The 27268-nt window shown below is 45.7% G+C and overlaps 1 protein-coding gene across 1 annotated transcript in view; it reads left to right on the top strand.

Moving 5' to 3' along the window:
* The first annotated feature begins 2196 nt into the window (after positions 1 to 2196).
* Positions 2197 to 27268, top strand: part of Pde8a (phosphodiesterase 8A) — a 122706-nt gene continuing 97634 nt past the window's right edge. Inside the window, exons 1-3 of the mRNA XM_032895106.1 lie at positions 2197 to 2542; positions 3021 to 4066; positions 4118 to 4261. Coding sequence (XP_032750997.1) covers positions 2197 to 2542; positions 3021 to 4066; positions 4118 to 4261 — 1536 coding nt within the window. The remainder of the gene's footprint in view (positions 2543 to 3020; positions 4067 to 4117; positions 4262 to 27268) is intronic.

Raw genomic sequence — 27268 nt, 5'->3', positions numbered from 1 at the left:
CCTGTGTACACTATATGCCTTTCCTTAGTTCAAATGTTTTACTATTGTTTTAGACTATATTTGTGTATAAATGTATAGGATATACAATCTGAAAACAATTTGAGATACACTGTCTCAACAACAAAAACTGTGTAATTAAAATCATATTGCACAAGACCTTGAAAGTTGTGTGTGGGGCCTTGATAAAGTAGGCGCTATAGGTTTGTTTGGGTAAGCCATTCCTTCCTATAGTCTTACTGTTAGCAGTTGGTAGCTAGGACTGAATGAAGGAAGGAGTGCTGAATGAACCCAGAGGAAGGTGGAGGCTGAGATTATAGGACACAGTGGTTATTACAGGCGTTTGACATTGGTCAGCCCATCTAATCTCTGAGAGGTAGATATCATTAATCCTAGATTTGCAGCAGAGAAAATCAGCTCACAGAGGTAAAGTTGGCAGCCAAGGTCTAGGAAAGGGCAAGGCTGGGAGTCAGCTCTCAGGCCCAGAATGCCCCATCCTCATCAGCCAGGTTCCGTGAGGGAGGAAAGGGAGGAGGAGCCGTAGGGAAACCTCTGTGGCACGAGTCTTTGGAAATGGCTGGTTCCTGGGTGGAGAAGGAAGCAGGCTCCAGAACTGGCTAGTGGGATCAGCTTTAGGGGAAGCAGGAAAACAAAAAAGGGTTGGGTTTAGACAGCAAAGCAGCTCTTGCCTCTCAAGAACTGAAGATTCTCCCAGCCCCTAGGACTGGAGTCTCCTGAGAATGGCTGTAAACTGCAGCCACCAGGAAGGAGATTGGAAGTTACTGAAGTTATCCTCTGCTGAACCCCACTGAACCTCATGCTTGAGTCCTGAGAATAAGAACTGAAATGGATGTTCAACTACAAGTTTGAGCCACTCTGGTCAGAATTCGATACCCACCGAATGGGTGGGGATGCCAGTAGATTCTATTGTGCTAGTGAGGCTCCTGCTGGCCAGCACTGTTGGGGGCAGGGTATCTACTCTGTACAAGACTCAGATGAGTTACCTGAGACTCTTGGTGGAATTTTCTTTTTTTTTTTTTTAGCTTTTTAAAAATGTGTAAGAATGTTCTGCCTGGAGATATAGACAGAGACTTGTTATACAGACTGGGCTGGCCCCAGATGCATAGCAACCCAAATGCCTCAGTCTGGGATAATGAGCAAAAGCTACCATTCCCGGAACTGGTGGGATTCTTTTAAATTTATTTTGCATGCAGGTCTGTGTGTACTCTGTGTGTACGTGTGCAGGACAGGAACTGAAGTTACAGGTGGTTGTAAGACACCTGACGTGGGTGTTGGGAATCAAACTTAAGTTCTCTGCAAGTACTATACTGGCTCAAAACCACTGAGCCATCTCTCCAGCCCATGGAGGGATTCTTTCCTGCCTGGAAAGTCCTGGGGGACTTACTAGGTGGCATTCATAGGTTGCTTCTGTCAGTGTGATCCCCTTTTATAGTCGCAGGTTTCATAGGCTATGTTAAAGACTTACAGGTACAGACTCCAGCTAGAGGATAGGTGGGATGAATTACTGTCCTCAGCTCCAACACTGTGACCCTGGCTAAGGTCCCAGAGAATAAGAAAAGTGGGCTTCTTCTACAAGATCCAGGAGTAAACAGATGGCTCCAATTGCTGGAGTGTCTTTCTTAGCCTCAGGTTCCAAATCTGTGGGTTCCTAAATTGCAGGCCAAGAAATCAGTTTCGAAATGAGCGAGAAAGGTGTGTGTGTGGTTGGTGGCGGTGGTGGGGAGACAGAGACAGAGACAGACTCCATCTCAGGATCACAGAGAGATTGGGGAAGGTATCCAGCTAGCCTCCTTTCCTCAGCCCCACCCTGCTACTGACTTCAAGCTCAAGGATCCCTAAAACAAAGCAGGGCCGCTAAGAGCCAGCCAGCAGCCTGCGAGGGGAGGGCCAGGAGGCCGGGGCTTCCTGGAGCTTCACCAGCAAGGTCAGTGTGGAGTCCTCAAGGCCAGACTTTAGGTGGGCGGAGAGAAGAGCCTTAGACTTGTATGCGCATCTGTGGCTAAAGGCAATTTCTCCAGGGATCCAGCGGCCAGCTGAAAAACAAAAAAACTACCCTCTACGATTGCTAGTCGAAAACACAGTCTGGGTGGAATAACGGGTGGCATTACAAAAACTTTTCCTGTTTTTCAAGACACCTTGGAAGAGCCAGTGATACTTTTATAAGACAGCTCCTTGACAATGTGCCAATTGCCAAAAAAGAAGACCAGAAAGTTGCTCCAGCCTTATCCGCTCCGGAAGCCGCCCTGCATCCTCCTTTGGTGCCGAAGATCGATGCTCAAGGACGTTGCAGCTGCCACAGGGACCAAGCACCTGAGTCCGACTCAGCAGGGACTTCAGCCCGGAGCACATCTCCGGGTCTTCACAGTAGCCAGTCCGCGAGCGGGAGTCTCAGACTCTCAGGGTCGCACCCGGGTGCGTGTAGGAAAGGTGTGGACTGAGGAAAGGAAGCTACGGTCCCGCCAGGGTCCCGGTGGACCTGGAGAGCAAAGAAGGGCGGGAAGGCCCCTGAAGTGGCTGGCTCTGGGTATCAGATGCACACCCAGGGGCGTCGCCCTGCAGTTTCAGCCACATAGGGGTTAAGAGATTCATCTGGAGTCACAGCTAGCTAGCTGGCAGCACTTGGGGACTGCAGTTCTGGTTCCGGCTGGACCGGCGCACACCCCTTCCCATGGTTCTGATCCTTCGGACTGTCGAACCTGGAATTGTCCTTTGGTTAAGAGGACTGGCCTCCCACAAACTAGCTTTCAAGCATTGCAGTCGCACCGGTCCGAGTGCAACCAGAGGCGTAATTGCCAGGTGTTGGAGCAAAGGCTATCCCTGGTAATAACGCCTGGGACCTGAGGTGTGGTGTCCCCATGGACTTCTGAACGCTTCGGAGTGAGTTCCTTCCAACTGCTTTCTTAACGGACGATAGCTCCAAATCTCAAACACAGCGATCTGATAGCTCCAAATCTCAAACACAGTGATCTGACAGTGAACGAACTCGGTGGCCCCTGAAGCAGAATGGCTACGTATCCTTGAACAAGTCCCTTCCTTTCCCTGGACGGGCTGGCTGGGTGCCCCTGCGGTCGCGGCCGCGCATGCTCTTGGACGGGCGGTACTCGGAGCGGGCGGCGGGCGGCGGGCGCCCCAGCTGCTTTGCATTGACGCCAGCAGCCGCTGGAGGTCACCGCTGGGGGCTGGGCGCGGCGAGTTGCCCGCAAAACGCGGTCCGGAACCCGGAGCGGGAGCCTCGGACGCTCAACTCCCGGCTCGCGCAGCCGCCTCGGCGTTTGTCGACGGCGCGGCCGAACCCGAGCCGAGGCGCTCTCTCCTTCAGCGCGCCCGGCCCCAGCGTTCTCCCCGTAGTAGCTCCGAGTGCCGGCGCCAAGGGCTGGGCTCCCCTACGGTAGCCCGACTAGGGGTGCTCACCCAGCCGCCCGCTGGGCTGAGAAGCGGGCACCGCCAAGCGAGCGCCCGTTTCCTCGAGAGTCAGACGAGGCGAGGGCGGCGGTGCAAACGCGGCGCGGGCCCGCGGCTCCCGGTGGCGAGAGCGCAAATCTCCTCCCCCGACATTCCCCGGAAGCTCGGCGGCCGCGGCGCGCGCGGCGATGTGAGGGAGACGGCGGCGGCTCCCGCCTCAGGAAGGGCATGTTCGGAGGGGCGTCCGCGGCGCGCCTCCCGCCCCAGCGCCCCCTCCCCACGGCCGCTGCCGCCGCGCCTGCAGCGCGATAAAAGGGGCGGCCGCGCTTCGACGCGAGACCCGCGCTCGCCGCCGCCGCCCGCCCGCTCAGGCCGCGATGACACGGCGCCCGCAGCGGCCCTGAGGCGCCAGGCGGGCCCGTTTGCTGACCGGATCGCGGCTGCCAGCCAGCGTGTCCGCGGTGCCGCCGCCGCCAGGATGGGCTGCGCCCCGAGCATCCACATTTCCGACAACCGAGTGTCGAACCCCAGCGACAGCGACGGCGAGGACGAGGACGTCCCGGTCCCCGCGCTGAGGTCTAGACAGCGATGGTCGACCGCGCCCGGGCTCGTGGAGCCTCGGCCTCGCGACAGCGGTGCCTCGAAGGTGAGCAGTACCGGGAGGGCAGGGAAACGCGGGGCCCGTGGGGCCCTCTAGGCGGCCGCCGTGGCGTTGACCGACGCCAGCCGCCCGCGTTTGCGGACTGTCGCGGACCGAGGCATAACGGGGCTCCGCCGGATCCGCGGCGTCCGTTCGTTCCCAAGCTGGGTCGGACGCCGCGAGTCAGTTTTCTCCCAGAGGGTGGGTGGGAGACCCCGGTGGGTGGGGGGACCCGGGATATTCTGGCACGCCCCTGACGTGGTAAACTAGGGTGCACTTTGCTCTTGCGGTTCCCAGAGTAGAGAGGCAAGGGTTGTCGGCTCTGGCAAGGGTCTTGGATGCCACCAGTTTCCTCCCACCTCGCCCCTGCCTAGCTTATCCCAACCTCGGTCCCCTCTTTGCGCAAGCAGTTTCACTTTTCCACTTCTTTGGGGCCATTGAATTGTAACCTGGAACATAGCTTTGGCTTCACTGCGCGCGTTATCTGAAATTCAGATTTATTAGCATACGTGCGGTATTTAAAGCCTGTGTAGTTAGAAAATACTACTGGAGCCGTGATCTTTGAAGGATTCAGCAGGGCAAAGTTAATCTTTTATGGAGGCAGTCTGACTGGGACTTGCAGGGTTTTATTTTGTGTTTTGTTGTTCGCTGTGTGACTTCTTCGGCGCCTTTTGCCTCAGCTTTTATCAAAAGTTTCCAGGGCTAAGGTTTTCTGAAGGAAAGATAAAAAGTTCACAGAGGCACCCGCAGCAGCTTTCCACTAACATCTGGGATTTTGGAGTGACATCTCATGCGTTGTAAAACAAACTGGTATGCTTGGCTGCAGTGTTTGAACATGAATCTCTCATTACTAGGAAGGTTTAAGTATTTTGCAATTTTTAAAACTACTGTTGTTTTCTGAGTACAGCAGACCCTCCCAAATTTGAGCTTCGTAGTTGATTTACTTAACTGTCTTAAATTACTAGCAATCATAACAGTACCTTTTCTGTGTGAAAGTGAAGATCTTGTTCAACTTTCCACACTGAAGTGCTTGCTCTGCCCTACCACTACTCTAAGTGAAAATTCAACCTTGTTCTGATTATCCAGAGTTGATCCTTCTGGGATTTCTTTAAAGAAACCTGTGATGGCTAGAGTTCAGACAGTCAGGCCAAACTGCTTTGAACGGCTACAAGAAGCTTATATATTAAGTCTAGCAGGCTTAAAAGCAAACAAGACTCTACAGATGAGGGTGAACGTGAGAGCCTTAACAACTGTCACATTTCTTACCCAATCTAGCATTGTTTTCTTTTTCATTAGTCAATATTAAATCCCAAAGCCATCCTTTCAGTGAGACACCTTTCTTCTTACAGGCGTTTTTGTGGCGGCCTGGATGTCTTGAACTTCCTATCAGGCATCCTGGAAACCTCTCTTGTGCATGCACAGAGTTCCCATCCCGAGTACTGCTATGCCGACAGACCTTTTCCTGTGTCGGGACTTAGACAGTGCATTCATCCTGACAGTGGCTAGCCTCGTGGCATAGAATAGGCGCTAAAGAACTGTTGCCTTTATTTTTTCCTGTTTACTCCTTCGTACTTGTGTCCATAGAACATTTAAGATACACTTAAAAATGCTATTAACATCTACAAGAGTTGAATTACAAATTACAGCAGCACAACCAATAGAAATGGAAGTCCCTCCCATACTTTTTTTTCCTTTTTTCTTTTTCCCCGGAGCTGGGGACCGAACCCAGGGCCTTACTAGGCAAGCGCTCTACCACTGAGCTAAATCCCCACCCCCCCCTACTTTTATCCAAGAGTTGTCCATACTGATACTACATCTCAGTTACAGATAGGTGAATTTAGGCACATCTCGGAAATAGAGCAGAGCTAATTACAGCTTTTCTTTAGTTCAATTTTTAAAAATTAAGATATACATGTACTCTGGAAACTGAAAATACATATTAGAGAAGAAAAGTTTAGCAAGATCAAATTACAAGTTACTTGCTTCTTTATTAGTACATACCTTATGAGCCTATTCTAGTTCATTAAAAATTCTTGGAGCTGGGAGCTTGGCGATAGCTTGGATGGTAGCATGCCTGTCGTGTAGGAATGAGGACCTAGTTTGGATTCTCAAGACCCACATGGAAGTTGGCATGTTCCATAGCCCCTAGTGTTGGGGCTAGGTTTGCATTGGAGACAGGCAGATCTTCCGAATTGCTGCCCAGATGGCCTGTGCTGTCAGTGAGCTTTGACGCGCGCGCGTGTGTGTATGTGTGTGTGTGTGTGTGTGTGTGTGTTCATGCTTTTAAAATGCAGTGATTCAGAGTATCCTTGAGAATTCAATGGAGGAAGTTTTATATCCCTATAACATACAATAAAGAGTTCCTCAATATGGCTGAAAAACTGGTGATTGAATACATTTCAGATTGAACAGTATATGGCCAATCAGCAGAGTCCCTCCCTCTTGTCCTCCCCTTTCCTCCAGCCTTTTCTCTTTTTTACACTGTTTTGCTGTGTTACCCACAGTGGTCTGGAACTTGAGGTCCTGCTGACATAGCTTCCCACCTTTCTGTAATCACCAGGTGGTGGCCCACGTGTTTAATCCCAGCCCTGGAGGCAGAGGCAGGTGGATCTGGGAGTTTGGGGCCAGCTTGGTCTCGAGTTCCAGGACAGCCAAAGCACACAGAAAAACAGTCTTGAAAACAGCACTATACCTATATCTGTAGATATCTCTCGTGCTCTTCCAAAGGGTGTTTAGAGCTGAATTTCCTAGACCTCTTTGGCTATCCACCCCTTCCTCTGGGTTCTGTTGTAGGCCAACCATGCTAGGCTCTGATTCCTTCCATGGGATAACAGTATTTAAGGTACAAGAAATACGCTTAACAGTAGGACTCAATGAATATGATTTAGTTTTCAATTCCAAAGGCACTTTAAGATCTGGTAATACACTAGGGAGGTGAGTGTATGAACCTATTTAAGTATTACTGAAAATACTCCAGCTGTTTGTTTATCCGGGAGTTATATAGCGTATGTGGTCACAAATAATGAATGCTGTGTTCAGCGTGAACACTTAGGCTTTTATTTTTAATCCGTGTGAGTTTCGAATAAGATTTCAATATTGTCTTGCCAGTTTTTAGACTGACTCTGTTTCCCCTTTGCTTAGCTGGGACTTGAGGTACCCTCGAAACATTTGTGCACAGGGAAAGGAGTGTTAGAGATCTATTCATAGACACCCAATGGGCTGCTGCTGCTTGGCGCCTCTACTCTCAGCCCTCCTCACCAGCCGTGCTGCTCAGTCTGCTTGCTGTCTCTTAGGCCTTCCATAAACAGTTGTTGAATTATAGGATTGAGTGAAACAGGCTGTGGAAGTGCAAAGTCTTCCCTGTTCATGGAACCAGTTTTAACCAGATTGGAGGCTGTGAAATTCAGACTGCTTTTGTGGGAGTCTCTGTTATTGTTCCCCAGAGAATTTTTCCCAGGGGATAAAATATATCCATGCTGATGAGCATTGTCGGCTTTTGGGGTTTTTATTTTTTGTTTTGTTTTGTTTGTTTGTTTTAAGATAGGGTCTTAGTATGTAGCTCTGGCTGTCCTAGAATTCACCATGTAGACCAGGCTGTCCTTAAACTCACAGAGATCCACTTGCTCCCGACTCCTGAGTGCTGGAATCAAGGGTGTGCATCACCGCCCTTGGCTGCATGCTGGCTTTTACAGTTGTGAGGATAGAGAAGCCAGTGGGCAGTATGTGGCTGCATTCTCACTGGGACCAAACGTTAGTGTCATGGTGTCATCAGAGCACACAGGAGTGGAAAGGTGCTCCTCTGATTCCTCTTTTCTCCTCTTACTTTCCTCTGACCTCCCACTATCTTCTTTTCCCTCTTCCAGTCTTTCTTGTTTCTTGCACCAACTCCCTTCCTCCATAGACTGACTAAACTAACCATTTTTTGTCAACCAAGGTAAACTGGTCTCTTAGCTATAGAATAATTAATATCATCTGTACTAGAATAAAATGGGTTGCCTGATGTTAATTTATAAAAAAATTAATTACATCTCATGTTTGTTAAACAAAAGCTGTGTTTTCCTGGTGTGTTGCCTGATTTTTTTTTCTTCACTAGAATCACCAACAGTTTCCCTCTGCAGGTTTGTTGAGAAAGTGAGGTTTAACTCCGTGTGCTCCTGTGGTGTGGTGAGTCCCTCACTGGAGAGCAGGGGCCGAGTTGCTCAGGTTGTGTTCCGTGGCTTTCCATATGCAGTCTTTTGCCAGGCTTATCTATGAGGAAGTAAAAAAAAGTTTTCTTGAACTCTTGTTACATACATAAAGTGCTTTGCACCTCTGTCACCTATATCATAATATTTCAAAAACTTTTCCCACTCTTAGAGGGAAACAGTAACTTAGCAGTGTAACAAAATCAGATAATTTAGGCAAACATAAACACATATAAATTAAGGTCAGGCAACAAGCTTTACTCTAAAATGTATATATCAAGTGACTGTAACGTGTGTGTGTGTGTGTAAATATAATACTTATTATTACCATAAATTTACCTGTAATTCTTAAAGAGATAATATGTCAGAATCCCACAAACTTCCCTGAGTTAACCTTGACCTTTTCCATACTGTAGTAAAAGTTATGATGGGGCCTGTTGCTCTTGAAATGGTCTGGGGACACTGGTTCTCCCTTACATGATTTATTCATTTGGATTGAGTACTGAACCAGGGAGAGGTTCGTGATTCGAGGATGACATCTCAGAATGACGACGTCTAAAAGACAGGGTATTTCAGAAAGTTAAAACAACAAAGAAAATTAACGAGCAGAAGTTAGGGTAGGAGGAAGCCCTCAGTCTGGCCCAAGGTCAGTGGTTTTTCAGTGGAGTGAGATGACATGAGTCGAGCGACTCAGTTCTTAGAGTGCCAATCGACTGTTTCTGTTAGTAACCCCTGTCGTTTCTGCATGCCTTGTACTTGTACTAGATGTGTTAAAGATGGTATCTCCTGGAATCCTTGCAACCTTGTGAGTGGCTCATGCCATTTTCTCTTTTGTCGATAAGGCACCAGAGCTTTGAGACTCACCCGGGGCCGTGTAATCAAGCTGGGATCAGAACACACTATTCTTGGCTCTCAACTTCTAGACTGTTTCTCTCCTAACCGCCTATTTCGTCCTCACCCCATGAACTGGCCTTTCATTAGGCCAGTGGTTCTTAACCTTCTGGGGGTCAAACAGCCCCTTTACAGGGGCCACCTGAGACCATTGGGAAACACAGATATTTACATTACAACTCCTAACAGTAGCAAAATTACACCTACGAAGTAGCAATGAAAATAATTTTGTTGGTGGGTCACCACAAGGGGAGGAACTGTATTAAAGGGTTGCGAATTAGGAAGGTTTCGAACCATTGCATTAGGCTATAAATGAATTAAGTCACTTGTTTTTGTTGTTGTTGTTGTTTGTTTTTTTTTAAGCTCATTTATTTATTTAATGTGTTGTAAGCCACTGATATGGATGGCTAGGAACTGAGCCTAGATCCTTTGAAAGATCCTGTGTTCTTAACCACTGAGCCCTTTCTCTGGCTCCAGTCACTTGAGTTTTAATCAGGTGTCCTTAATGTCTATTATCATGATGTTCTTAGGCCTTCACTTACTGAGGAAGGTGGTTATGGCCCTACTAAGTTCCTGTGTTTGTGGAAGTTGTTTAGTGCTGTCCCAGCTACTTACAGAGTCAGCCATCCTTTCTGCAGTCTGTCCTCTTTGCCATCTGACAGCAGTGGACAGAATCCCTAGGGACTCTTTCCCTTCCCCCTCCTCAGGCTATGGAAGTCTTCCTTCCCTGGCTCCCCAGGAGCTGTGCTCCCTTTGACCTTTGCCCTGCCCTGCGTACTCCTTCTCCAGGCTTGCACGCAGGTATCCTTCCAGAGTTGCTCCAGGGCCAAACCAAAGGTTTCCAGAGTCCTTTAGCAGGGCTGCACTTACAGGCCTAGAGGGGTTGCTGCCTGGGGCCTTCGCCTGACGTATAGGCAGCTTGAGGACAAGGGTGGTGTCCTATTTTCATGTCACATCCTGTGTACTCTAACGTATTTGGATAAATATGCTGTCTTTGAGGCTGCTAGGGCTTTTTCTTCACACTCCCCAGATCTATCTCATCTTATTGAAAGTTTACAAAAATTCTTAGGGTGTGTTGCACGTGTTTTAATAATAATTAAAAAAAAAGCCAAAATAGCCTTGAGCGGCGATTAATCTGTCAGGTTATTAGTAAAACTTTTCCTCCAGTTTTGGCCATGCGCAAGTTGGGCAGTGTTTCTGGGTCTCCTCCTTCTGTTTGCCTTTTGTTCTGCTCTGTTCGGTAGGAAGTGGTGGGGTATCATGGTAGAGCATTGTTTTGACAAGTTTGATGTTGCTGTTTCTCAGCTACAGGCATGAGGTGTAGCCTGCGCATCCACCCATACAGGAAGGATGTTGCAAATTTCCCTGAATTTTGGTGTGACTTCAGAGGACTCGGGTGGGGGGCTCAACAACAGTACTCTTACTGTTTGGGCTGGGAACATAACTTCATGTTCCTTGAGCTCCTCTGCTTTCACTGTATTTCATCTCCTACATGGCTGCTTCAGCTCTTTCCCATTCTAGTGGGATAGCCCGAAGCCTCTCCCATGCTGTCCTTAAGGTGTTTGAAATTGACAAGTCCTGATCAACTGTTAGAAGAACAGGGAGGGATAAGGCCATGGCTCCGTGGCTCAGCGGTAAGGCAGTTAGTTGTCTAGCGAGTGGCAGGGTCTGGGTTCGCTCTCCACCAACTCTTCTCACACAGAGGAAGGATTGAAAGAGTTGAAGGAGCTTGCAACCCCATAAGAACAACAATGCCGGGGGCTGGAGAGATGATTTGGGGGCTGGAGAGATGGCTTAGCAGTTAAGAGCACTGACTGCTCTTCCAGAGGTCCTGAGTTCAATCCCCAGCAACCACATGGGTGGCTCACAACCATCTGTAATGAGATCTGATGCCCTCTTCTGGTGTGTCTGAATTTATAGTGTACTCATATACATAAAATAAATAAATATATCTTTAAAAAAAAAAAACAACAATGCCAACCAACCAGAGCTTCCAGGGACTAAACCACTACAAAAGACTATACCTGGACTGACTTAGGGCTCCAACTGCATGTGTAGCAGAGAATAGTCTTGTTGGGGCACCAGTGGAACCCCAGTGCAGGGGAATATGGGGGGCAGTAAGGGGGGTGGATGGGGGGAATACTCATATGGGGGAGGAGGAGGGGGGGATGGGGGTGCTAGTGGACAGGAACCCGGGAAAGGGAATAACATTTGAAATGTAAGTAAAGAAATATATCTAATAAAAAAATTTAAAAAATAAAGAATACTTGCTGTCTTGGTTAGGGCTTCCATTGCTGTGAATAGACACCATGAGCAAGGCAACTCTTATAAAGGACAGCATTTATATGGGGCTGGCTTACAGTGTCAGAGGTTCAGTCCATTATCATCAAGTCAGGAGGCATGGCAGCATCCAGGCAGGCATGGCATAGAGAAGCTGAGAGTTCTACATCTTCATCTAAAGGAGGCCAGCATCAGACTGTCTTCCAGGCAGCTAAGATGAGGGTCTCAAGGCCAACTCCCACAGTGACACACTTCTTCCAACAAGGCCACACCTCCTAATAGTGCCACTCTCTGGGCCAAACATATTCACCCAGCACACCTGCCTTGTAGTGAGATTACTTAACATCTTTGAAAGAGTTTTATTATAACATGTAAGGACTATTTTCATTTCTTTCCCCTCTGTCAGTGCAGGTGATCAAACCTAGAACATTGTACATGCTAAGACAGACTCCTTCCTCCCACCCTCCCTTTTTTTAATGATAATAAGCAGTAAGTAGCTACATTGTATATATAATATATATACATATATAAATTATTTTATTTACATTGCAGTTGTTGCCCCTCTCTCTGTCTCCTCTCCCAGAGTTTCTCATCCCATTCCTCCTACCTCTTGCCTTTGAGAGGGTGCTTCCCCCCTCCTCCCTCCCCCTCCAACCTCTCTCTTCTTTGGGGCCTCAAGTCTCTCAAGGATTAAGTGTAAAGTCTTCCATTGAGGCCAGACCAAGAAGACCTCTGCTGTATATGTGGTGGGGACCTGGCCTGTGTATGCTGCCTGTGTGGTGGTTCTGTCTCTGGGAGCTCCCTGGTGTCTGGGTTAGTTAAGACTGCTGGCCTTCTTATGGGGCCGCCCTCCCTTTCAACTTCTTCAGTCCTTCCCCTAATTCAAAGATAGGGGTTCCCGACCTTAATCCAATGGTTGGGTGTAAGTAAGTATCTGTGTCTGTCTCAGTCAGTTGCTGGTAGAGTAGCAATTTTTTTTTAATTTCTTGTGTGTGTGTGTGTGTGTGTGTGTGTGTGTGTGTGTGTGTGTGTGTGTGTGTGTTCTGCACACCATGCAATGCATGTGAAGGTCAGAGGACAACTTATGGGTACTGATGTTCTCCACCATGTCAATCCCAGCAACTAAATTTAGGTATTCAGGCTTGGCAGCAAGTGCCTTTACCCGAGACACAGAGGCAGATGAATTGCTCTCTGTCTGTCTTTTTTTAAAGATTTATTTAGGCTGGAAGTGGTGATGCACACCTTTAATGCTGACATTTTAGAGGCAGAGGTAGGCCTATCTTTGTGAGTTCAAGGCCAGCCTGGTCTACACAGTGAGTTACAGGTCAGCTAACATCTTAACAGCCCCAAACTACAACTTTCTTAAAGACATATATTTCTTCTTTTTTTTTAATATTTCTTCTTTTAAAAAATATTTTTATTTTTAATGTGTAGGTATTTTGCTGGGGTATCTGTCTATGCACCACCCGTGTGCAGTGACTGTAGATACCAGAAAAAGGTGTTAGATCTCCTGGAACTGGAATTGCAGTTGTTAGCCACTGTGTGGGTGCTGGGAATTGAACCTGGGTCATATATGTATATAGTGCATGTCTCCAGGAAGAGAAGGTCTCAGTAAGCAAGTTACATAATGCATCTATAATGAAGGAAAAGTTGCTAAAATTCAACTAAATTAAAAATACAGATCTTGGGGTTGGGGATTTAGCTCAGTGGTAGAGCGCTTGCCTAGGAAGCGCAAGGCCCTGGGTTCGATCCCCAGCTCCGAAAAAAAAAGAACCAAAAAAAAAAAAAAAAATACAGATCTTACCAAAGGAGAATGAATAGCAATGCCACTAACTCAAAGATATTTGCAATGCATAATATCAATAAAGGATTGGTATTCAAAATATGTATGGAATTTCTCCAAGTCAATAAGAAAAAGACAGCTATTTTGAAATGGAAACTTCCGGTTTCTTTGGACAGTCGGCTGTGTTTTGCTGGGGCTATAAGGATGTTTTGCTAAATCAAACACATAGAAGACTGTTTTCCTGAAGCAGACACAGGTGAAGGGATGTTTTGCTGTAGCGAACATGTGAAAGGCCGTGTGATGAAGGAGTATAAATACGACCCCACAGACAGTGGGAGCTCGAGCATCGAGCTGGCTCTTCATAACTGCATGCGTGTATTGGTTTGCCTTACATTTCGACTGCTGAGCTCCAGAGAGAGACTCCCCTAAGAACTTCTTGTGAGATTCCTGCGGCTCCTTGCCAATTCCTTGGCCCTGGGCCAGTTGGTGAGCCTTGCAGCTCCTTCAGGATTGACCTACTGTTGATGGTTGGTGCACGGTGTCTGCCTGCAGAGAACAGGACTACAGCTGATGATTAGTATTTGCTGTTTGCTGCAGGACTGAACTGCTAGTCTCCTGACAATGAAGATTGAGTTCTCCCCCAGTAAAGATTGAGTTTGCCCCCAAAGAACTATATACCCATAAGTTTCCATATGCTGGGCCATACGGTAACTCTCCTTAATTTTTAAAGGTACCACCTTTATTTAAGTAAATGCATATTGCTTTGTATTATATTTTTCATTGAATCTGCATGTTTCTATTTTGTTAATTTATAAGAATATATTTACTGTCTATACATACCTCACTAATATCCTCTATAATTTCATAAATGTCCAGCATTGCATCTGCTTACAGTTCTTTACTTCTTTAATCTGGAACATACACCTATTCCTAAGGAGACCCTATCCGTCATGCCTTGAGTTATTACTTTTATTCTACCTTCTGTAATTCTTTTTCTTTCTTTCTTTTTTTTTTTTAGAAACTACCTTCTAATTCTTTGTATGTGCAGTATACGCATGTGTGTTTGTGCTGGTGTGCAAGGCTTTGTGTGAGCAGACTCACTCTGAACACTTTGTGAGTCATTCCATCGAAGAAGGAAGAAAGGCCTCTCCCTGAACTTGGAACTTTTTTAGCAACCAGCAAGTCCCAGCAATCCTCCTGTCCCTGCCCTACACGGTGCAGGTACAGCATGTGTGAGACATCCCTAGCTTATGTGGGCACTGGGATCTGGATTTGGATCCTCGTAGCTGGCACAGCAAGTTCGAGCTCTCTTTAGTCCCATACCTCTCTAGTCTTATAAATTGGAAGTTGTATCTAAAATAGGTTCAAGTTAAATATTTTGTTTAGACCGTATTGTAGGTGATCCATGAATTATATAAGAAGGCAAAGTCTGATTGAGCCATTATTATAGATGCCCAGGTCGAACGGCTTAGTGTGGCAGCTGTGTATCCTTTACTGTTGAGTCCTGTTCCTGGTCCGATTTGTATAACTGCCCCTAAAGACACACTTATTAAAGATGTGGTCGGTGGTGTCTGGTGCTCTCGAGAAGTGACAGAACCTGTAGGAGGGAAGGATTTAGGAGGAAAGTAGGCAGTGAGGGGTAGGCCCTTGAAGGAGATATTGGACCTCAGCCTTCCTTTTCTTACCAGTTTTTGCCTCTCAGTGGTGGAACAGTGTGCTCTTCCTCTGCCCCATCAACGTACAGCCTTACCCCTAGCCTACAAGTGGTAGTGCCAACCGGCCATGAATGGAAACCTTTCAAACCATAAGCCAAAGTAATCCTTCCACCATAAGAGTTCTTTATTTCAAGTATTTTGTCACAGTGGCACTTGGCACTATGTGAATGTTCTCACCAGCTCTTCACCTATGGCCTCGGCCTTTTCTTTAAGAAGGAATTGATAAATTCTTATCAAAAGTAAATCTGATTAGAGTTCATGAATGTTTCTTTAATTCAATTGCTTTTCTACGTATGTTCTCTTATATTTTATATTTGTATATGCATATTATTCACATTAGTAATACATTTTATTTTTCCTACGAGTGCATAGACATTGTAAATTGAAATAATGTTGCTGTCTTGGTGCTGGGAAGGTTGTAAGTACTCTACCATTGACCTATATCCCCAGACCTACATGCAGAGTTTGAGTAAAGACTTATGCATGGCTTTGTGTCTTGGCTTTAAAACTTAGCAATAGGGGTTGGGGATTTAGCTCAGCGCTAGAGCGCTTGCCTAGGAAGCGCAAGGCCCTGGGTTCGGTCCCCAGCTCTGAAAAAAAGAACCAAAAAAAAAAAAACAAAAAAAAAACCTTAGCAATAAATTGCAGCTATTTCCTGTGGCATTGTTTCTTTGTAAGCATAGCTTATGATCTGATACTGCCATGAACGGCTCTTCATACCTGTGGTCCTTTTCTTGGGTTTATTCTTAGATGTTTCAATCTACCTTCATTTTTTTTTTTTTTAAGAGCTGGGGACTGAACCCAGGGCCTTGCGCTTGCTAGGGTCTACCACTGAGCTAAATCCCCAACCCTCTATCTTCATTTCACAATGAATTTTGTTAGGTCAAATTTTAAAACATTTTGGTGCAGCCTGATGAAAAACTTTACATTTTATTTAAAAATTGTATTTGTCAACTCAGATGAGTTATATTTTATTGGATTATTTCATTTTTATAAGAAATTTATTCCTTAATAGAACCTTTGTCTTGAGAGGAAACTGAAACTGTAAAGTGTTTAGAATCACACATGTCCAGAATCACATTGCATAATGTGATGAGGAGCTGGGGTTTACATGACACTCTGCTTGGTGCCCCCTGGTGCTTTGTGTGTTTGTGGGAAATGGACCAAGACAGTTATCCCCTCTCTCATTTCTTTAAAAACATTAGGGATTGAGGATAGGATGTCAGGCACATGAGACCGACACTCTGCACTAGCACCCCTAATAGGCCAGGTACTGTTCTAGGTCTTTTTTGAAACAGGGTTTCTCTTTGTAGCTCTGGCTGTCCTGGAACTCACGCTGTAGACTAGGTTGGCCCTGAACTCATAGAGATCTACCTGCCTCTGCCTCCAAGTGCTGGGATTAAAGGCATATACCATCCTGCATTTTTTTTTTAAAGCAATGTGAAGATGAATAGCATAATAAAGTCAGAAGAAGACGGGTTCGCCTCCCTACCCCTGATTCTGCACTGTTTGAGTTCTAGCCTTGGCTTATTTAACTGTAGGGTGGACAAAAGCATGCAATTCTTCTGTGAGCCATAGTTTCCTGTATTAGAATGCAATGTGAGAGAGGGTGTGGGGACACAGCTCTGATCTGCTACGCTCCGTAAAGCAGCAGACGTTTATCTGTGTGCATAACCCACTGTTGTCAGCCAGTGAGTCAGTGGAGAAGGATGCTCGACTGCAGCCCTAGTGCTGCCCAATATTCTGATAATGGGAATGTAAACGAAGATGTGCTGGGGTCTGGCTTGTAAGGCAAAAGTCATTTCCAGCAACAACCGTGTTAGCCTTGAGATGCCAGAACTGCTTCTGCAGCATAGGTGACTTCATGGCTCACAGCCGGTCCCGGGGGATCACATGGGGCTGCTTCTGTGGGACGAGCTTGGTTATGACTTCCTGACGTGGAGGTGGCCTTTGGTCAGGGCAAGTGTTAACTGAACAGGTTCTATCAGTGCACGGACCCTCGGAAATCAGGATAATGTACCTGTCCTGCTGCCGGGTCCCAAGCAGGCCTCCAAGTGTGTCATGGGGGTTGTGCCTGACACTTCCCTGCCAGGCTGATTTGGGGTTAGCAGTTTGTAAGTGGTGGCAAAGGAGGCTATTCTGCTTCTCAGCCACCATGGAATGAGCAGTTTTACTGGGATGTTCCTATCATCAGCTGACGTGGACTCAATCCTGGAACTGTGAACCAACTTCAACACTTCCTTCGTTAAGGTGTTTTTTGTGTGTTTTGATTCAATGACAGGAAAACCAACATGGACGTAGCAGCTTTTGCCCCAGTGACGTAGGTTTATCACCTTCTGGGCACATGGGTGTGCTGTGTTTGAAGAACTTGGAAGCATGCTCCAAGAATTGGCAGCACTCAGACCCGTGCTGAAGAAGCAGCTGAGAGGTCTACATCTGGATCCTTGGGCAGCAAAAATAACCAGACATTGGGCCTGGCTTCAGCTTTTGAAACCTCAAAACCCATCCCCAGTGGCCCCACCCTTCAACAGGGTCCCGCCTAATCTTCAAGTAGTGCCACTCCCTGGTGACTAAGCCTTCAAATATATTAGCCTATGGGGGCCATTCTTACTCAAACCATCTTCCCTCCCCTCCTTTCTCCTCCCCTCTTCTCTCAGAGAGGAGCTTGAAACCCTTTAGTCACAGGTTTGGTTCCCCTGGCAACGAGCTCCTTGTCTAAGGACTTTTCAGCTCACATAAAATTCAGGTGTAATTGTAAGAGGCTCATTATGAATAACATAAAACATTTCTTATAGCTTTATTTTTTATTTTTAATTTGTATCAAATTGGGACACACACTCATATCCCAGCTGGTCTTTAATTTAGGTCTTCTCACCTCAGGTTCCTAAGTGCTGGGATGAAAGGTCTTTGTTGCCACATCTAACTCTTTGCCTTTGCTTTTATTTTCCTGGAGCTCCTCCAGAGCTGTTACAGGACAAAAGGCCAACCCAGTGTAACAGAGCTGTAAGGCAGCGGCTGCGCTCATCTCACTGTATCGCTGCTGTGCTTTGCTATGTCTGTAGTTTTCACTTGGCTGTTTTTGAGCTCTGGGAGATATACCACAAATATTGTTTGTCTTGCTCTGAGACTGTTTCCAGATCACAGTCCTCTCATTATGAAAGGACGTTGGTGCCAACACCGTAGACAGCAAGTCTGTCAATGTTCAAGGCCCTCGTACATGTGTTCTCTCATACACTTTACATCTAATACTGTGTAAGTGCTGTGCAAATAGTTATTATTTGTCTAGGGAGTAACAACAAGAAAGAAGTCTGCATATGTTGAGTACAGGTACATTTTTTTCATGTGTTTCCTACCCATGGTTGTTTAAATTTGCAAGTTTAGAGCCTACAGGTATAGGGAGCACCAACTGTAAGTTGATCAGGATTTTTCTGAATGCTGGTGAGGCCAAAGGAGGAGCTTGTGTGCCACTGTAGCCTGGCTTAGGTAACTGAACGAAGGCAAAGCTGTGGGTGTGCTGGCCTCTGACAAGTAATATCTTCTGCCTTCTACATTTGCCTTATGTTATTCAACAGGCAGCAATGCCAGCTCTCTTGTTGTCCAGTTTGAGAATCCCTAGGTCGGAAACAAGATGAGCCTGCCTTGCACAACTACGTGCAGTGGCCAGGAGTTAGCCGCCATGGTTGGCAGCAGTGTTCTTGGAGAGTAGGCAGTTGCAATGGGAACACACCTTACAGGAAGAAGGAATGCAGCCAGAGAGGCCAGTGTTGCCCTGTATTGGGGTTTATGCCTCCCAGTGCTTTCAGTTTAAGAATTAATTCCCCTTCCATAAGTAATGGCCATCACTCCTTATAATGACTCTGAAGCAGTTCGCATGTTGGGTTGCTAGAGGAACTTTCCATTTAGTCTGCTTGCTAAGAGAAGACTGGATAATAACAAGGGAAAATTTCATCTGCGTTTCACATAAAAGGAGTGTGTGTCCCAGTTTGACCTTTCTTTCTGAGGAGTACCTTAACCCTCCTAAAACCTACCCAGTTGTTCTCTTTCCCTCCCCTTCACTTCTCTCTCCCCATCTCTTCCTCTCTCTCCCCTGGTGAGCGCTATATCCTCAGTCCTCCTTTTCATTTTGAGAAGAGCCTCACAAGTTGCCCAGGCTGGCCTTGAACCTACCGTGTAGCCCAGGCAAGTCTTGAACTTGTGATCTTCCTCTCTTAGTTCTAAGGGTATCTAGGATTATAGGTCATTACTTCTCATTTTAAAAGAACTTTCATAGTTATTGTCTGAGGCTTTTGCGTCCCAGTGGCAATGTCACTGCATGCTGTGTTCTAGTTGAATCTGCAAACTGTCACTTAGAACAAATTATCTAATCTCATGCATCTTGTTCTTTACCTGGTAGGCTAGGCAGACTGTCGTGGTAGACCAAACAAAACACCAAGGAGTCAGCCTTGATAGACGCACCCTAAAATTTAAAATAGATGTTCTTCATTCATGGGTCCCTCTTTTAAAAGTAGATTCCGGAACCAAGGCTCCTTCTATCAGTGGTTCAATCAACTTCAATACATGGGTCTCAAGGTCACTCATGTCTCTCTTCATGAGCAAACTCCACAGAATGGGGAAGCATGGAGGTCATGGGAGAGAGGTTTTCCAATGGTGGGGAAAGGTCTGTGTTGTCCATGTTTGTTGGTCACAGCCATACTTCACATCACGAAAAGCTAGAAAGTGCAGTTTTGCCTAGTACCCAGGAAAAGGAGAAACAGGGTTTGAAGGGATAGCATGTATCATTAAATTTACTTCATCGCTTAATAATTTGAGGTTATTTATTTTTTAACTTGCAACTACAAGTTTCCTGACTGGAACATTATAGGGAAAAGATCAGGGAGAGGGAGAGGATAGAGCCTGGTTGTTCCACTAACATCACTTCCTGTGATGGTCTTAGAGCTTGCCCAAGTAGGGTTTGGTTGATGCTATCTTACACTTCTTCAAACTCTGGAATTCCAGGAAGGATGATGGCACCTTTTCCTCCTCCTCCTCTCCCTCCTCTTCCTCTTCTTCCTCTTCTTCCTCCTCCCCCTCTTATAAGTTTATACAACGATTTCTTTCTGAATTGAATGATATGAATTTTTTTTCCTTTTTTTTTTTCTTTCTTTTTTCGGAGCTGGGGACCGTACGCAGGACCTTACGCTTGCTAGGCAAGCGCTCTACCACTGAGCTAAACCCCCAATCCCTCTTTTTTCCTTTTAAAAGGTCTCAGGCTAGCCGTTTGGGTTGCCTGTTCTAAACTGTTTGGAATGGCTTCTGGTGTTTGTTGATTTTCTAGCACATCCAAGTTGAGAAAAATGGTACATGACTTTTCTGAAAGGACACTGACAGAATTATGTGGTGTTCATTAAGTTCATTGGAAATAACCTGGTAAGTATTTAGGGAACTGTTGCTCAAGAAGCTTCTTGCACAACCGAAAGCTGTTGGCATAGCACACGGACACCTCCTCCACCTTTGGTGACAAATGTAAACTGTGGAAGTTGAGCGTGACTCACGTCTATCAGGATGTGGAGAACAGCAGAGGGGTGAGATCCTCAGTACAGAACTGCTCTAGCTAGCTCTTACAGTCTGTGGAGAGCGCGGTTGGGGGATCAGGGCCAAGAGAGCACAAAGGTGGACTGATCAGTTAAGTCAGGAGCCAGGGCAGTGTGTGGAAATGCGTGCCACACATGCATGGTTGCCTGGGGCTGGTCACATACCTGTCTGCTTCCCACAGCCTCACAAATAAGAAACCAGGAGCACTTGGGAGAGAGGCTTCTGGCTAAGGACCAGAGGGATTACTCGAGCTCTTTTGAAGGGACAGGACTCTTTTTTCTCCCTTAATATTTTTTTATTGGATAGTCTTCATTTACATTTCAAATATTATCCCTTTTCCCAGTTTCCCATTCATAACCCCCTATTCCATACCCCTCCCCTTCTTCTGTAAGGGTGCTCTCCCACCCATCCACCTACCCCTTCCCGCCTCCCCGCCCTGACATTCCCCTACACTGGAGTCCAGCCTTGGCAAGACCAAGGGCTTCTCCTCCCATTGGTGCCCAACAAGGCCATCCTCTGCTACATATGCAGCTGGAGCCATGGGTTTCTCCATGTATACTTTTGGATGTCCTGGTTAGCCCTGGGAGCTCTGGGTGTTTCTTACTGTTGTTCTTATGGGGCTGTAAACCCCTTCAGCTCCCTCAATCCTTTCTCTAACTCCACCATTGGGGACCCAGTTCTCAGTTCAATGGTTGGCTGCAAGCATCCACCTCTGTATTTGTCAGGCTCTGGCAGAGCCTCTCAGGAGAGAGCTATATCAGGCTAAAGGACAGGATTCTTAATAATGCTTCCTAATTAGTGTGCTGATGAGTGTATGAGGGACTGAGGAAGCAGTGCCAGGGACATAGAGGAAGTTAGAGTTCTGCTGTTGTGGGAAGTTTGCATTGAGGTGCCATCCCACAAACTTGTGCTAAGCATTATTTAAAGGGAACAGATAGTGATGTGCTTAAGAAGTACAATGCCGGGGTTGGGGATTTAGCTCAGTGGTAGAGCGCTTGCCTAGCATGCACAAGGCCCTGGGTTTGGTCCCCAGCTCTGGAAAAACAAACAAACAAACAAACAAAAAAAAAAACAAAAAGAAGTACAATGCCCTAGAAGGTAGAACTGCGCAGTACTGTTAGCTGCACAGTGGCAGTGAAGACTGCCGAGGTCAGCTAGGCAGCCACAGAGGCCCAGCATCAGGCAAGCCGACCTGTGCCCTAGACGCCAGCACAGTGTGCTGTGGGTAGGGGAATGCACAGGCTTGAATTGCTTCTCCACCTGGGTGCTGGCTCCACAGAGGTGTTCAGTTTAGAAGATGCGCCTATTAGTACACCGAGGCTCCGTGCACACTGTGTCTACTGAGTGGAGTGTAACAAAATGGATTGGGGTATGTTTTGGTTGCACACCACTTGTTTATATCTCAGTTTACCACTTTATACTTGTGGGATCTTTGCAAATTATTTAACCTTTCTGTGCCCTAGATTTTAGTTCAGGCAAAAAAAGAGTCACCTACATCAGAGGAGTGCTATAAGGATTGAATAAAATTGATATTCTTCAAGCACACGAGTGATGCCTAGTACCTATGGAATATTCCTTGAGTATTACATGTTGGTAGTTACATTTATTCATAGTGGTTCTTATCAATAAGAATATATATTTATAGACACACACAAATATATATACATACATATGGGAGTGCTGTTGTCCTGTGAATCTTGAAGTTGCCTGGGAAGAACCTAGGGTAAAGAAGGCTAAACACGAGGCACTGGGATCTTTAACAGAACAGGTGGCCCAGAGGTCAAGTGACATGGTGACACTGTTGTGTGATATGGTCCCAGAAGGCTGGGATGGCAGAGCTGTCTGAAAGCTCGAGTGGGGCAACAAGGCACACCATCTTCAGAGTAGGCGTCTGGAAGACATGGCTTTGGAGTCCTGTTGTAGAACTTAATTGGAAGCCTGTGTGTGTAGTAGCCTAGTCACTGTGTCGTGACATTGTAATACTGGTTAATTACTGTTCCAATGTTTTTAGAATTCTAGTCTCAGTCTGCCAGGACCTGCTGTGGTCAGCCAGCTTCTTTGATTCCTTCTTTCTTGTTGAACCTTGGCTAGTCTGCTCTCTCCCAGACACTTTTTCCAAGTCGTCCTGGCCTCTCTCTCCTCTCCCAGTGCAGCTGGTGCAAGTCAGAGTCCGAGCTCCACACACCGGGTCTTAGCCCCGCTCCTAATAAAATTCCCGTGGGAACATCTCCAGCCTTACCATTCCTATGCCCTGTCATCTCTGGTCTCCACACATTTGAGGTCGTCTCGTCTCTGTGTTTTGCTAACTACTGTTCTGACCTTAGACCTGAAGACTGAGGGGGACTTGAGTTCGTCCCTTTTCCTGACTTGTGCTTGAGTCCTTCACTTCTGTCTTTATCCCACCCCACCCTATCTCATCCTGCCCCTGCCTGCTAGGACACTGGTCTTTGCTGACTCTCCTTGAGGCCTGTCAGCCCCACTGTCTCCTGGGATCTGGCCTCCCTTTCCCTGCTGGAGTAATTAAGTACCTGCCCACTTCAGTGAGCCTGTAAGACTACACGAGCACGTCTTCCTCCTGTCTAGCCTGTCCTTCCTCTTCAGAACCTTCTGTCTTAGCCGTGAACACACTCGAGGGACATAGTTTCAGTTCTGCAAGAGAAGAGAGGCCAGAAAGATGGCTCAGCAGACAAGGATGCCTCCTGCCATTCTTGATGACCTGAGTTTGATCTCTAGAACTCACTGGAAGGAGAAGACCAACTCCCACAAGCTGTCCTATGAACTCCACATATGCTGTGGTAGGCACACACAGATGTGTCCCACCCATGAGTATATATTAAATGTTTGTTTGTTTTTGTAGGAAATGTTTTTCACACAGCTTGTTCTTTCTCCTTGTTCTTCCTGCTAGTTGCCTTTTGGTTTTGTTTTTTGAGTTGCATGATGTTTAGTTAGTATGAGAATATTCAAAGTGAAGAACGGTTGGAGAGTTGAATGCTAATTTTTATTTCATTAGTAAGGCAAAGGAAATCTACTCTAGTTCTCTTTTACCTGCTAATGTAAAATAGGTGGCATAAAAGCCGCTGTCAGAAAGTCCTTGGGCTTGTAGGTGATATAAAGTGACTTATAATCAGATACCACACTTCTGTGTTTTCCTGTGACATAGAAATGACAGTTCAGTCTTTCTCTGTGATGACAGTTGTTGTTTAATAGCTTATGAATTGTAAAGTTTAGGAGGTGTGGGCGGTAAACACGGGATTTGTGTAAAGGAGTGCACATAAAGGAGTGCACATAAAGATTTGAGGCTGGAGAGGGACCATTGGCCAGTTTTCATCAAAGGTTTAGTTGTTCTCCAGACCGGGAGAGATTATCTTGTCTATTATAATAATAATCCTCAACTAACCACAGAACAGATGTTGTCTGCTATTAGCAGGGATGTATGTGAGTGAAATTACTTGGGAAAACTGTTGGCATTATTTAATGAACACAGTCGTTTCCACAGTCGTTTCCTCTCACCTACCAATTCTCTTTGTAGGCATGTGGGTAACAGAAATGTGTAAATATGCTCACTAGAGAAATCACAGAGTAGAGTGTTAGTACACTATCACTCATGCTAGTTAACAAGCAGAAAGAAGCACGTGATGAAGTGCCTTGTAACAATGGCAATGAAAGAACCTTAGTTACACAAAGGCATAGATGATTCCCTAAGCAGTGTGGAGTGAAGGAGGCCAGACAACACCTCGTGTCTTCTGTGATTTGGTTTATACACAGCTCAAAAGCTGGTGTGTGGTTTTGGGAAATCAGGAGGCAGCTGACTCTGGGGAGGAAGAGAGGGAGTGGTTTAAGAAGGCACAAGGGCTTTTGGGTTCTGGTAATGTCCCATTTCTTGACATGGCAGTAGTTATACACATGAGCCTAAGCCATAGTTTAGGACATATTTTTTAACTGTATATTAACCTCCAGTACAAATTTCTGTTGAAATCGTGCAGTACACACTACAGCTGAGCTGATTTCATACATATGTCCCTTCTGCTCTCAAACTCAGCTGGTCTGTCCTGATCATTTTTGTCCCCCTCCCACTCTTCCCCTTGGGAAACATTCTCTGGTAAGCTGCCGCTTCCCGTTTACTGCGATCTGTTTCCCTGCTTTATGTTTTATTGACACTGGAGCCCCAAAGGTACGTGTGTGTGTGTGTGTGTGTGTGTGTGTGAGAGAGAGAGAGAGAGAGAGAGAGAGAGAGAGAGAGAGAGAGATTGATTGATTGATTGATTGATTTCTGGCTTCCTGATTTGTGAGCTCCAGGAAAGCAGAGAGGCTGCCTGCATGGGTTGTGCTAGTCATTGTGTCTCCAGGTGCTGCCAAGGTGCCTGTGCTCAGATACTTGTCCAGGGAGCACTGTTTTTCCTCCACCTTTCAACCTTTAGTATGAGGGACACAAGCTTGAAGGAGCATAAGCTGGAAGCCATATGACGCTGCCTAAAGTGTTTTTGAGAATATAGTCATTTTCATGCCTTAAACTGTGAACTGGAGGGAGACTGAGTGGACAGCAGAAATGGCTACACCATGAGTGTTCCATAACTTGGTTCTGTGTCCACTAGCACGTTCCTATCCTACGAAAGAATAATTTATATACGATGACTTCATTTGTTCTTCCTTTGCTCATGGCAGTTCTAAGGTCAAGACTATTTTAAGCCTGAGAAATATGTCCTGAAAGTCAGCTCTAGAGTCCTTATTTTCTTTTTATTTAGTCTTGGCCACTCTTCCCAACTCCTCCCCTGAAAAAGTTTGTATCATAAATATTCTCTAGTTTGATTTTTCTTTGCACTTCTGTTTTCTTTTTCAATTAGATCTAGGAAAATGGCACATTCTCATTTACTGTTCTCACTTAAGAGAATTAGGCCAGGAGATTGTTCCAGCTAATGCAGTAGGAAAAAGATCTTTGGTATTTAGACTGCTTTCTTGGGTGGTTTTGTGGGGGTTTTTTTTCCTTGTGTGTGTGGTTAGTCAGGTCTGGGACCAGGTGGTACTAGTCCATCTCAGCCTTACCACTCCCTACTTTCTGACTTTTGGCAAGTCATATAACCCTAGCTTTCTTTTTTTAAAATCAGGTAGTTACTAAGATAATGAATTATTATGCTGAATGTATAAAAATTGTAAAAACTTAAGAAAGTTCAAACTTTATTGTTTTCTAAGCAGATGATTCAAATACACAATATTGGGCTAGAGGTAAGTCTCAGTGGTTAACAACAGCACTGCCTGTTCTTGTGGAGAACCTGAGTGTGGTTTCCAGCACCCACACAACTGCTTATAATTGTTTACAACTCTAGTTCCAGGGGATCTGGTGTCCTCTTATGCAATACCCATTTTATAATGCACACTTTACCAATGGAGGATGAAGACAGAAGTTACAGCATATTTATCTATAATTATCTATATTGGTTCACTGCATCTTCATTTTGCTTTGGGAACAAAGGATGGGAAAGTAGAGAGATAACTTTAGAGGACCTGATCTTCCTAATAAACAATTCCCAAAGAAGAGCCCGTCCTGAGCTGCAGCCAGAGCTGAGGACATTCAGTGGAGCCTTGAATTCTTACCAGTTCTCCAGTTCTTCAGCAGTTTCTTACAGACTTGCTTCATAGTAAAGACCACACTAAATAACCTTGTGTTTCTTCAGTAGGAAAGGGGTAAGTGACATTGTTTTTCAAGGATAGGAAATTATATTTACATTCAGCTCTGGCTCTAGAGGCCTTGATGGATAGATAAGATCTGGAGGGCAGTAAGATGCATTGAAGAGAACTGGGTTCCCTTTTCTGTCCCCACAACTGCACTGAACCAAGACTCTGACTTCTTTGGGTCAGCATGCCAGTCTCCTCCTTGGCCTTGAACTCAGAACACCATGCCCAGCTTGGTGGGTTGGCATTCTTTCCTTCCCCTCCTCTCTCCCCCTACCTTTTGCAAAGCACAACATTTATTGAGAGGGAGCAGGGAGAAGTCTTAAATGAATTGTGAACTTTGTTTTCTTTATAAAATGGAGACAAGTTGAGAAGTTGTAGTTTATATAGTTTTTTTGTTTGTTTTTGTGTTTTAGTTTTTGAGACAGGGTTTTTCCATGAAGCTCTGGCTGTCTTGGAGCTCACTCTGTAGACCAGGCTGGCCTTGAACTCAGAGATCCTGCCTCTGCCTCACTAGTGCTAGGATTAAAGGCCTGGGTCTCCACTGCCCAGCTTTTATAGTTTTGAGGTAATGTGATGAATTATACTTTTCCTAAGAGATATGAGATTGACAAATATTAAAGAGTGAGTTTTTATTAGCTCCTCCATCTATTCCTTTAACAACCTAGTACATGCGTTGGCAAGAATAAAGATATTTAAAGATTGTTATTTATTATTTTGAAATATTTTATTGTATAGAATTTATAATAGTCCATATTTGTAATATAAAAATTATTCCCAAATACATTGGCAAAGCAGTAGTAACCATTACCTTTCAGTGTTTGTAGGTCAGGAATTTGAGTGTTGGCTAGCCTTGGATTCTAGCTCTCAGTCTCGTAATGTTGCTATCAGTTGTTGCCTAGAATGTAGTTAGCCTTGGTTTGATGAAAGGATTTTACTTCTAAGGTAGTTCACTTGCATGCCTGGCCAATTTGTACAGAACTCTGGGAGTGTGGTGTGGGTCCAGTTTCTGTTCCTGTGGACCAGATTCTTAGACTGCTGCGTAAGTGTCCACATAGCACAAGCTTGCCCAGGGGTAAGACCGAGACAGCTGAGAAGTTTGACATCAATTTTAACG

This window comes from Rattus rattus, chromosome 2 (genome assembly GCF_011064425.1).
Source record: "Rattus rattus isolate New Zealand chromosome 2, Rrattus_CSIRO_v1, whole genome shotgun sequence".
Taxonomy (NCBI): Eukaryota; Metazoa; Chordata; class Mammalia; order Rodentia; family Muridae; genus Rattus; species Rattus rattus.
This window is presented reverse-complemented; position numbering and strand designations above follow the sequence as displayed.